Source organism: Artemia sp. Qi Xiang Cuo, chromosome 6 (assembly GCF_049724085.1).
Source record: "Artemia sp. Qi Xiang Cuo chromosome 6, ASM4972408v1, whole genome shotgun sequence".
Taxonomy (NCBI): domain Eukaryota; kingdom Metazoa; phylum Arthropoda; class Branchiopoda; order Anostraca; family Artemiidae; genus Artemia; species Artemia sp. Qi Xiang Cuo.
This window is the reverse complement of record NC_142799.1, coordinates 19,125,375-19,137,831: the sequence shown is the minus strand read 5'-3', so window position 1 is coordinate 19,137,831 and position 12,457 is coordinate 19,125,375. Positions and strand designations below refer to the sequence as shown.

Sequence of the window (12,457 nt, the reverse complement as noted above, 5' to 3'; positions counted from 1 at the left end):
AATCGACAAACACACATAAACATCCATGAAAACATCCATAAATGTGACAAAATTCCTGTTTTTTCATTCTCACTGACAAAATCCATAAACCACGTGGTTCTATGCCCATATATGGTGTGCTGATCGGACCTCCTGAGGCATCTCTACTCACCTGATAAAATTCAAACTCAAAACGACCAAAAATTACAATTAAAGAATAAATGAAATCTAAAAGGAACAGAAATTCAATAAACAATCATAACAAAAAACATACAACAAGTAATAATATAAATGAATAAATAGATCTTAAAGCGACTAATGTTTAGATTGAATGTGAAAATCAAGCTTAAAACGAAAACAAACATTTTTCTATTAAAGTATAAATGAAACTTAAAACGAACAGAAGTTAAATGAACAATCAATGCGAACAAACATACAATATATATTCATGTAAATGAATAAATAAATCTTAAAACGAGTGAAACTTAAATTGAATATGCAGATCAAGTTTGAATCTAATAAAAATAACTACAAACAAGAGTTTGGGTATCACATTTGTACAAATTATATTCTGGCAATCTCACATTAATTTATGCTCGTTTTGAGTTTATTTTAATTTAATTTTAATTTTTTATTTTAATTTTTGTTCGTTTTGGGTTTCATTTATTTAATGATACTGATTTGGGGTAGTTGGCAGATTAAAAAAAATGGCAAAACTATATGAGTCTTGAACAGTCTTGGAAGGTATAAACAAAATCAAATTGAATATTAGATATATAATGATTTTAATTGTTGAAAGATCCATCAGTTCAAGATTTTTTTTTCACTGTAATTTTTATTTTCATTTTCAATGCTGTAAGAAATGGAAAATAATAAATTTGTAATATACGATTAATTTGTTTTCAGTGAAGCACCAATGACGCAGAAGGCCTTAGGTTTTTACAGTTAAAGAAGGGGGCAGCAGTAGAGATGCATCATGAGCTCCCACGAGGACAATACCCCTTCGAATCCCGATCCGGACACTTTTTTTAAAAACTCCCACGCGAACCACGTGGTTAATGGGGTCAATGCCCTCTTTTTCCAAGGTCGATTTATTTGTTATTGTTTTGGCCAAGTGCCCGCTAGGGAAGAATGTTATGATGCCAGGAAACAGTATTTGTTGTTGTTGTTGTTTTGGGCAAGTGCACGCTCTCAGCGAATGTCAAGGTGTCCGGAAATAGGAAACAGTATTTTTTGTTGTTTTGGCCAAGTGCCCGCTAGGGGAGTATGTTTTGATCTAGGATAGAGTATTTGTTGTTGTTGTTTTTGGCCAAGTGCCCGCTAGGGAAGAATGTTGTGATCCAGGAAAGTGTATTTGTTGTTGTTTTTGGCCAAGTACCTGCTAGGGAGGAATGTTATGATCCAGGAAAGAGTATTTGTTGTTGTAAGCTCGAGGCAAATGTTATGATCCAGGAAACAGTTTGTTGTTGTTGTATGCTCGAGGCAAATGTTATGATTCAGGAAAAAGTTTGTTGTTGTTGTATGCTCGAGCCAAATTTTATTATCCAGAAACAGTATTTGTTGATGTTGTATTCTCGAAGCGAATGTTATGAGTTTCTAGGAAATAGTATTTGTTGTTGTTGCATGCTCGAGGCGAATGTTATGAGTTTCCAGGAAACAGTTAGATCCCGTGTTTCCTTCTCAGCCAATCAGCGAGTCGGATACATCCCCCTTCTCAACCAATCAGAGGGCTTGCTTACATATGGTTTTCCCTTGAGATTTCGTATATAACGGGCATGTAATGTGATTAAATTATCAGAAAGTATTTTGACATAGTTGATACAACAATGGATAAATTTGGATCTTTAGAAGCATTGACATCCACAATTAACAATGTGAGTACATTTTTTATTTTCATAATAAAATTATTTTCCGTGGTCACCCTCCGGTCTATTCAGGTAAATCCCCTCCCTCCTCCCACTCTAATACAAACATCACTATGCAATCTTTATACTCGATAAAAAACATAAGATATGTTCTTTTTACCCTCAAAACCTAACCCATCCCCCAATGTTTTACAAACACAATTCTCGCAAAAAGAAATAATTATCTTTTCGATAAATTTAGATTTTCCATATTGTAATCTTTTCTCTAAATGAGACATTCATAACGGTTGTTATTAACCGCTCTGGTTTGACACAAGGCTCCAGCGCGAGGCCTAAAATTGGCTGCCACCCTTTTCCCTCTGTGTTTACGAACGCGGCGGCCAAAGTCAAAGGAACTGTTTCACCGTCAAAATTAAAACACTTTGATGCAATTGCAATAATTAGGCGCAGACGCAATGCTCTATTTTGGAGAAGTGAAACGGATTATTTTCAAATTAAGGTCTAACAATATATTTAGGACATTATGTAAAAGGGAGAGGGAGGAGGCAGTGCCTCGCTTCTACCAGCTTCGTTGTAAGTAAATGATGTAGAAGGGAGAGTGAGGGGGCAATGCCTCAATTCTATCACCATCATTGTAAAATGAAAACAAACAGTGCAAGGCTGATTTATATGCAAGGCTAGAAAAAAAAGTCTAGGAATTGCAAGAAGCTTATATTATGCGTAAATTGAATAGCATTTTAACCTATGCTTGGAAAATTTAAGCCTATACGCCGTTGGGTTAATTATCTTTTTTTTATCTAATTTAAAGCCTATAGACTGGAACATTTAATATTTTTCTAAATGGTAAAAACAGAAACATTTATTTCTATCCTAAGGCTATAGACTACTGATTGTCATGATTTATTTTTTCACAAGTTGTCTAATAAAAACGTTTGATTTCTAAGCCTAATATATTTCTCGCTAAATTTTTACTTTTTGCTTTGCTGAAAAAGGGTGGAGGAGGGGGATTCTTTGAGATAAATGCTTTTCTAGACAAAATTATGTCTGACAATAAATTCTGTAGAAGGGGTTACTAATTTTCCTTCTGTAAAAAAGGGGGAAATTATTTATCATACTAACTTTTTTCTCTTCTTTTTAAGGCAAATTATGAAGAATGTATTTCGGCCCCTCCAGCTGTAAAGAGAGCTAGGAGTAACGCAAATAGTGAAGAATGTGCCCCACCTCCCAGTAAGAGAACACGGGGTCAAGGTAAAACCTCTGCAACAGTTGTTTAATATGGCCGTTGGCCGAAACCCCCCAGCTCCACACTGCCTGCCCAAGTGCAGCCATCTGTGCAAGCCCATGACATCACTGGCTCGACTGCACAAGTCCGTACCGTTACAGGTCCTACTGTACAAGCCGCAGCCCAATCTGCACAAGAAATTAACGTCACTGGACCCTCCGCCCTCCAACACGCACTACCTGGACCATCTGGCATCCAAGTGCAGCCAGGATTTGCAAATGTGAGCATTTTTCCTACCTATCTTATAGAAATACATATCTATTTCTTCCAATGTTTTTTAGTCCTTTCTTTTCACTATTTTTCAACCCAATATAAACTTATCTCGGCGGGACATTAAAATATTAACCCCTCGCCCCCCCCCAACCATTATTTTCTCTGCCCTCCCTCAGAGATATCTAAATGTAATTTTTTTGCTTGTCAAACTGCTCTTTTTCTAATCTTTACTATTTTCTATGCATTCCCCCATATCTCTTCACTATCACATATAGTTTTAGGTACTTTTGAAACTCTGTGAATGCTATTTTTCACATAGTTTTAAGAGAGACTTTATTCCATTTATCTATTGCACATATCGGCGTTCTAATTTGCACTGAATATTTTTGATGAGCCTTACATCGCGCCAAGATTCTAGCGAGGGGAAACCGAGTTAACGGTTCCCGGCATTTAATTGTTGCATTTTCCTACCTGGTGAAGTTCAGTCTTGGAAATCGGAACACTCGCGCGCGATAGGTTACATTAATTAAGCTCATGAGTTCACTGAATCTGTGTGGAATTAGAGAGAAATAGCGACTTATGCAGTCTAAGCGAATATTTCAACTTTTGACGGGCATTATGTAAAGGGGGCTGGGAGCCACGTGGTGGGGTCCGAGAAGCGCTGCGGGAAGCGCTGCGGGGAAGCACCGCGAGATGCGCTGCGGGACGCGCCGTGGGATGCGCCCCGGCCCGAGAAGCACCGATGGATGCGCTGCGGGCCCGAAAAGCGCCGCAAAAAAAAACAACAGCATGGTTGATTTGAAAACTTTGAAAATAAACTATTTTTTGAACAAAGTCAAATTGCCGCCTTCTATGTAAAGCGATGTTTTCGATTGTAAATATCTTATATTAAGTTGGAAATTGACTGCTTTCAGTTGAATTAACCAAATGCTACCATGTGCATACTACTAAGCGATGACTTTAAATAATAATCCAAATTTTAAAAACAGTAGGGATGATTTGAACACTTTGAAAATAAACTATTTTTTTCCTTTATAGGTTGGAGCATTGGTTCCTTATTCGCCATCGTCATCGGGTGAAGGAGAGGAAGAACTCGCGTCTACGGAATTTCATATCATTCAGGACAATTCACATATCAATGAATAGGATGGTATTGTTAATTCCGATGATATACCTTTTAATATTGATGCTTTTCTAAGTAATTATTTCAATGTAGAACCTAGCACAGTTGAGCAAGGTAATGTACCTAGTTCAGAGGGGGACTTGGCATTGCTAAGTCCAAATACTTTGCAAATTTTAGATGATTTTACTGGGAACCCTCCTCTAGCCCCCACTGATTACCTACTTCCACTTCAAACAACTGAAGTGGAACATAGCCCAAATATTGTTGAACAACTTGGGGGAGGGGGTAATATACAAGAGGGGGATACAAAATTTCCAGACTTTCAATTGTCAAATTCAATATTAAATAATATAGTTGTTTACACTGTGACTTTTGGGGATCCATTTAATTCGCTTATGGGGGGAAAATTTGTGTTTGATCCCATAGAAATTGTGCATGAATATGTAGATAAAATTCGTGCACTACTGGAAAACCAAATTCAGTGGTGGGGGGGTAGGGATTCAATTAAGGTTTCTATTGTTTTAAAGGTTGTCTATTTGAATGAGGGCAAAGGTGAAGTTTTAATATCAGTATATACACTCAAAGTTTTGCGTAATTTATCCGAATTTAGAAATATTTGAGGGTATTTTTTGCAATTGGGTTGGTCATGTTTTAGCGAATCTCGAGAACGTTAGTAAAAACGGAAATGTGTCTTGGGTTCTTCGTTTTGAACTTTTAAATGTAGATATCTGCAAATTTAAGAAAGCTTTTATTTTAAGAGGGGGACATAGGGATGAGAGTACAGTTTTAAAATATAATACGGATCTAGAAGGTTGTAAAGGTGTCCACGAAACGGAGTGTACTCTACGTTGAATAAAATTTTCATGGAGAAAGGTTCCCGTGAGGGGGGGGGTATATTTCATGGAGACTGAGCCAGATTTACCTGCATTATTTGAGAAACGATAAATAAAAGTTTTTTATTACTATAAGAAGTAGAGTTTTGACAAAGAATCAAACTTTAATGTCTGTATATGAAAGGGGCGGACAGCCCCTTTCATATACAGAATAATTCCTGTTCGTTTTAAGTTTTAATGGCGCTCCTTACTTTCACTAAAACAAACTTGTATTTTTTATTTATGCTTAAAAAGAATCTTTTTGAAAAATAACTACCTTACGTGAAATTGATGTTGTTTTCTTCCATGTATGCTCAAAGGGAACCTGAAAAAGAAAATACCAAATATCAATCATATGCCTAGGAACAGTCTTTTTGAAATAATTTATAACTTGCTTACTTGAAACTAAAGTTGTTTTCTTCCATGTTGACTCAGAGGGAACTTGAAAAAGGCAAATATAGAATATTAGTCATATGCTTAAGAGCAACCTTTGTCAAATGATATATAACTTACTTACGTAAACCTGTATTTTTTTTCTTCCATATTTAATCAGAGGAAATACGAAAAACAAAAACTGCCAATGACAGTCATGTGCTAAAGAATAGCCCTTTTGACATAATTAATAGTTTATTAGTGTGAGCTTAAAGATGTTTTTTTTAATGTTAACTCAGAATGAACCCGAAAAAGAAAAATACAAATATTAATCATATGCTTAAGAACAATCTTTTTGAAATAATTTTTAACTTAATTACATGAAATTAAAGTCGTTTTATTACATGCTGTCTAAGAGGGAACCAGAAAAAGGAAAATATAAATATTTATGATATGCTTAATAACAATCTTTTTGAAATGATTTATAACTTACTTACGTGAAATTAAAGTTGTTTTCTTCTATATTGACTCAGAGGGAACCTGAAAAAGAAAAATAGGAAATATTAGTCATATGCTTAAGAACAATGTTTTTAAAATAATTTATAATTTACTTACGTGATATTAAAGTTGTTTCCTTCAATGTTGTCTCAGAAGGAACCTGAAAAGGAAAAATATAAATATTAATCATATGTTTAAGAACAATCTTTTTGAAATAATTTATAACTTACTTACGTGAACTTAAAGTTGTTTTCTTCCATTTTGTCGTAGAGGGAGCCGAAAAAGAAAAAGCATAAATATCAATCATGTAATTAAATACAACATTTTTGAAATACTTGCTTACTTAAAATTAAAGTTATTTTATTACGATTTATAGAAGAGAGAACTGGTAAAGGAAAGTGTAGAATATAAATAATCTTTATATTAACAATCTTTTCGATATAAATTTATAACTTCCTTACGTGAACTTAAAGTTGTTTTCTTCCATGTTGTCTCACAGGGAACCTGAAAAGGGAAAATATAAATATTAATCATATGATTAAGAATAGTCTTTTGGAAACAATTTATAATGAAATTAAAGTTGTATTCTTCCATATTGACTCAGAGGGAAGCTGAAAAAAATTGCAAACATTAGTCATATGCTTAAGAACAATCTTTTTCAAATAATTTATAATATACATTATAACATTATATTGTACATTATAACAGATAATACTAAACTTAATGAATCTTTTATATTTGAAAATAGTATAATAAGCTGATTATTATGATGTATCTATTAATACCAAAATTAAAAGTGTTCGAAATCAAAACTATTGATAGCATTTTTTCTGTAATAGCTTGGAGGCCGAAAGATGAAAGCATGCTTTTCAATTTTTACGCTCTTCTGGAAAATTCATGTTGTTCAAACACTCTGATTCTTGAATTACCTCAATCGAAGTGTCTTCAATGCATTATGACCACAAAAATAGAATTGATGATTTTTTCTGTTCGTAATTATTCATCCAATAGCCCAAAGAGGCGGTTTAGCTATTTTAATTTCAGCTAAAGAGTATGGGCAACAAAGAAAAATCCCCAATGTCATCAATCATTTGACAAGCCAAAGTAACAGCAAGGCAAATTAGGGTAATTAGTGTAATTGGCAAGGCTAATGTAGTAATGATTGCCACAGTACGTCTACATTCGGTGTATGTTAGAAAACTGGGAGAAATGTAGCCAATCTACATTAGTTACTTATATTAGCTAAATTAGCTAATGTATAATGCAACTACTAACATCTCACTGCAGCACCAAACCGCCTGAAACCAACACAGGTACGCGTGCTCCTCCTCCATCCAAATCTATTCAAAGCCTCGCTTTATACCCTCCTAAGAAGTTCCCATTTCCCTTAAATCTTTCTTTATAACTTTCCCTGCCACAAATGCCCCGCTTTCCTTTTGGCCCTTAACGGCTGGTCAAAAGGACAATATTCAGCAATCTGTCATCCTTTATATGCAGAGCGTGTCCAATTCATCCCAACCTTTCTCTCAATATAGCCCTAGAAAGTGGGATAGAACCACATTTTTCGTACAGCCTACTGTTTGAAATAAGCTCAGTCATCCCGGAACCTAAAATAATCCATAAGTAGACTGCTGCCAGTTTTCTCCAGTTTCTATCTCCAGATCTATCTGCCAGTTTTCCCTCGTTTGAAATTCCAATTAATGAGAAGCAGTGACACAATTTCGTAAAAACCTTATGTCAGAAGGAAGGGGAGGGGGCCGTGTTGGAGCCAATTTTCCAAAGTAAAGTGAGAATGGTAGTGAAAACTGAAAAATAAGCCATATAGTGCCATAAGGGTTAGAATATACTAAAGAAAATCGGCCCTTTTATGTTAAGCTTTAATTAACGCTTAGTTAAAAATAAACTTTAAAAAAATGTCAAATTTTGTTTCCAGGTATTTTTCTTACGTGTTACTAGTCATTCAAACATTCCGGGGGGGGGGTCAAACCCCTTTCCTGGATATGGCCTTGGCTTATTCATATAAGTTCGCTTTTGATAATAGTCTATTGAAGCCAAGGTCAAAATCAAAATTTACTTTTTCAACAGCATTTGAAGGGGTTAGGACATTTTTCTGTCTAGCGACGGAAGCCACAGCATTGAAATGTATATATCTACATTTTGTTTTATATAGGACAATATCAGATTAAAAGAGAATCTAGCTTTATTTTTCTTAAAATGTGACAATCTTGATCAAACTTGTCTTACAACCTCTTAAATAAGACGCCAACTTGCGAGCACGTAGTTCTAGCAATGCAAAAGATGAATCAAATTAAGTGTGATTTATTCATTAATTCTCATTTTTGACAAGGTAATTAATCCTTTTTGAAAATATATAGAATTTTTGCTCATTTTGATAGACACATTGGAAAATAAAATCGAACTTGAACTTTAATTTTTATCAGACTTGACGAGAGTTGAACCAAGTAAGGACCAAGATCCAAAAATAAATTCATTTGTTGATAGTAGAAATTAAACGTGATTGTTTGAAAAGATTAGGTTAGGTATATACATTGAAAGAGGCAGTAGAAAGGGGGGTGCTACTCCCGCGAGTCACTCCTGCTGTCATCTACAATTTAGTCTAACTCTGTCAGTACACAAAATAAGGGCATAGAGTCCCAAGGGAGAACACGTGGTTAATCAATGTGGGTCAATGACCTAAATTTCCAAAGGTTGATTTATTTGCTGTTGTTGTTGTTTTAGTCAATTACATGCTCGGGGTGAATGTTAAGCCATCCAGAAATCCTGGAAACAGTTAGATTACGTGTTTACTTCTCAGCCAATCAGCGAGTTAGATACATATCCCTTCTCAGCCAATCAGAGGCTTACTTACATATGATTTTCCCCGTTACATAACAATTCACTCAGATTTCGCATATAACGGGTATGGAATGTGATTAAATTATCAGAAAGTATTTTGACACAGTTCAAACAACTAGAATAGATAGTATTGATGAGTTACAAGCCTTGGCAACTTCAATTTACCATGTAAGTTCTGATTTAATACATTTTCACTTTTTATTTTCAAAATAAAATTATTTTCCTTGGTCAACCTTCCTTCTATTCAGGTAAATCCCCTCCCACTCTAATACAAACATCACTATACAATCTTTATACTCGCTAAAAAACGTAAAATATGTTTTTTGCCCTCAAAACCAAACCCATCCCCCATTGTTTTTTACAAACAAAATTCTCGCAAATAGAAATAATTATCTTTTCGATAAATTTAGCTTTTCTCTATTGTGATTTAAAGTGTCCACTGACTCCTGCCAATTCTTAATGCAATATGCCGCTCTGGTTTGACACAAGGCTCTCCGGCGCGAGGCCTAAAATTAGCTCTGACCCTTTTTTAAAGCACTTCCTGTTTGTTAGCGGTTTAGTCTCAAAGGTTTCACAGATTCAAAAGGATGCGACTAGTATATTTCGCGAAATTTTTTACGGTTTCCTTTACTGAAATGAGATAAATGCTTTTCTAGACAAAATTATGGTTAGTGGGGGGATGGGGGTACTAATTTTCCTTCTGTAAAAAAAGGGGGAATTATCCCTTATTTGAACTTTTATTTAGCCCCCATTCATATAAGGAATAATTTCTGTCTATTTTAAATTTTATTAGCGCTCCTTACTTTCAGTTAGAAAAAAATTGTTTTTATTTATTGGATAACTGAAAAAGAACCATAGCTTAGATCAATGCTTCGATGTTTGGCTAAATAATTATAGACTAAATATTCACATTTTCAACGTTTAGTATTAAGGAGATTTTCTTCAAACAGCTTAGAAACAAACTAGGCAGACTTTTATACGCTGAATTTTGAACGGCTCAGTGAACCGTAATTCATCTTTCTCGGATTCAAAAGGATGCGACTAGTATATTTCACGAATTTTTTTACGTTTTGCTTTACTGAAATGAGATAAATGCTTTTCTAGACAAAATTATGGTTAGGGGGGGGGGGGTATGGGGGTACTAATATTCCTTTTGTAAAAAAGGGAGAATTATCCCTTATTTGAACTTTTATTTAGCCCCCATTCATATACGGAATAATTTCTGTTCGTTTTAAATTTTAATGGCGCTCCTTACTTTCAGTTAGAAAAAACTTGTTTTTATTTATTGGATAACTGAAAAAGAACCATAGCTTAGATCAATGCTTCGATGTTTGGCTAAATAAGTAAAGACTAAATATTCACATTTCAACGTTTAATATTAAGGAGATTTTCTTCAAACAGCTTAGAAACAAACTAGGCCGACTTTTATAGGCTGAATTTTGAACGGCTCAGTGAGCCGTAATTCATCTTTCTCAGATTCAAAAGGATGCGACTAGTATATTTCACGAAATTTTTTACTTTTTGCTTTACTGAAATGAGATAAATACTTTTCTAGACAAAATTATGGTTAGTGGGGGGGGGGGGGTACTAGTTTTCCTTCTGTAAAAAAGGGAGAAATTATTTATCATACTAACTTTTTTCTCTTTTTTTTTAATGAAAATTATGAAGAATGTATGCCGCCTCCCACTAAGAAAGGGAGAGAGGACGAGGCAGCCCCCCAACTAAGACCATCTATTATTAAGTAGGCTGGCCCGACCCCAAAACAAGTGTTGACTGCCCAAGTGCAACCATCTGTGGAGGCTGCAATGCAACCAGGTCAAAAACTAAAGAGCAAATGGACAGCTGCTTTCTATGGAACACCTGCCCCGTCTACACAAGATCGGCCGATGGTACAACATGCTTCGCCTGAGCCTTCGGGCATTCAAATACAGCCGGAATTTGTAAATGTGAGTATTTTTTCTTCAAACTATCTTATAGAAATATATAAAAACAAAACTTTTATTTTCAACCTAATATAAACATGTCTCACAGATATTCAAATATTAACCCCTCGCCCCCCAACCATTGTTTTAAATTTCTCTGCCCCCCTAACCTCAGAGATATCTAAATATAATTTAATTTTTTTTGCTTGCTAGTCAAAAGAAACTGCCACTTTTTTTCTAATCTTTGCTATTTTCTATGCATTCCCTCTACTGTAGCAATTTCTCTTCGCCGCTATCTCATAAGCAAATATTTTTCATGGGTAATTTCTAGTCAATTAATGCTCACCATTTGAAACTCTGTGAATGCTATTTTTCACAATTGAATATTCACTAGTTTTAAGAGAAGGAACCGAGAGATTATCTCATTTATCTATCTGGCACATATGGACTGTCTAATTTGCGCAAGGATATTTTTAAAATAGCTTTCAATCTTACAAACCCTTGCCAAGATTTTAGCGAGGGGGAAAATGTTGACAATGTCTGAGTTACCGGTTTCGCCGATTTAATTGCGTATTTTCCTGCCTATTAAAGTTCAGTCTTGGAAATTGGAACATACGCGCGGCGGCTTACAATAATTGTGAGCTAATGAGGAGTCCACCGAACCTGTAGAACGGAATAAGAGAGAGAAACGACTTATGCCGTCTAACAATATTTCAACTTTTGGACATTATGTAAAGGGGCGGGGAGCCAAGGCGCAGGCCGGGAAGCGTTGCGGGCCCCAGAAGCGCCGCGGGAAGCGCCGCGATGGCCTCTAATCCAAAAAAAAATATCAAATTACAACTTCTATGTAATGTGTTTTAGATTGTAAATATCTTATATTAAGTTTGAAATTGGTTGCTTTCAGAATATCAGTGGAGTGGGGAACAGTGCATTAACCAAATGCTACTATGTGTATACTACTACTACTACTACTAAGCACTGACTTTAAATAATAATATGTAAATAATAATCCAAATTTTAAAAACAGTAGGGGTGATTTGAACACTTTGAAAATGAGCTATTTTTCATTTATAGGTTGGACGACCACTGGTCCCATATTCAATGTCACCATCATCATCAGTTGGAGGAGAGGAGGCACACGTGGAGTCCCCCAACAATTCACCATGGAGTGGTATCGTTAATGAGCAAACACCTGATAATATTGATGATTTTTAGTTGATTATTTTAATGTATATTATAGCGCAGTTGAGCAGGGGGACTTACCTTTGCTAAGTCCAAACACGCTACAGCTTTTGGAAGATTTTACCCGGGAATTAACTGGGAACCCTTCTCTTCCTCCTCCTCCAGCCCCCGATAACCTATCAAATCCACTTCAACTGAAGTGGAGCATTCGCATACCCCAAATATTGAACAATGTGGGGGAGGGGGTGTTGATAATATACACGCGGGGGAGGGGGGTACAGCTTTTCCAGACC

The 12,457-nt window shown here is 35.4% G+C and overlaps 1 protein-coding gene across 1 annotated transcript; it reads left to right on the top strand.

Moving 5' to 3' along the window:
- The first annotated feature begins 3,012 nt into the window (after positions 1 to 3,012).
- LOC148950947 (uncharacterized) lies at positions 3,013 to 12,197 on the top strand. Its single transcript, XM_089090965.1, has 3 exons — positions 3,013 to 3,346; positions 4,378 to 4,489; positions 12,057 to 12,197. The coding sequence occupies exons 1-3, from the start codon at positions 3,120 to 3,122 to the stop codon at positions 12,195 to 12,197; spliced, it is 480 nt and encodes a 159-aa protein (XP_088947091.1). The 5' UTR covers positions 3,013 to 3,119.
- Positions 12,198 to 12,457: the final 260 nt, after the last annotated feature.

Bases quoted from the DNA above. Each gene is read 5' to 3' on its own strand.
- LOC148950947 (XM_089090965.1), top strand. From the start codon at position 3,120: ATGGCCGTTGGCCGAAACCCCCCAGCTCCACACTGCCTGCCCAAGTGC. The intron at 3,347-4,377 runs GTGAGCATTTTT...TTTCCTTTATAG, and splicing joins TGCAGCCAGGATTTGCAAAT to GTTGGAGCATTGGTTCCTTA. The intron at 4,490-12,056 runs GTATTGTTAATT...TTTCATTTATAG, and splicing joins ACATATCAATGAATAGGATG to GTTGGACGACCACTGGTCCC.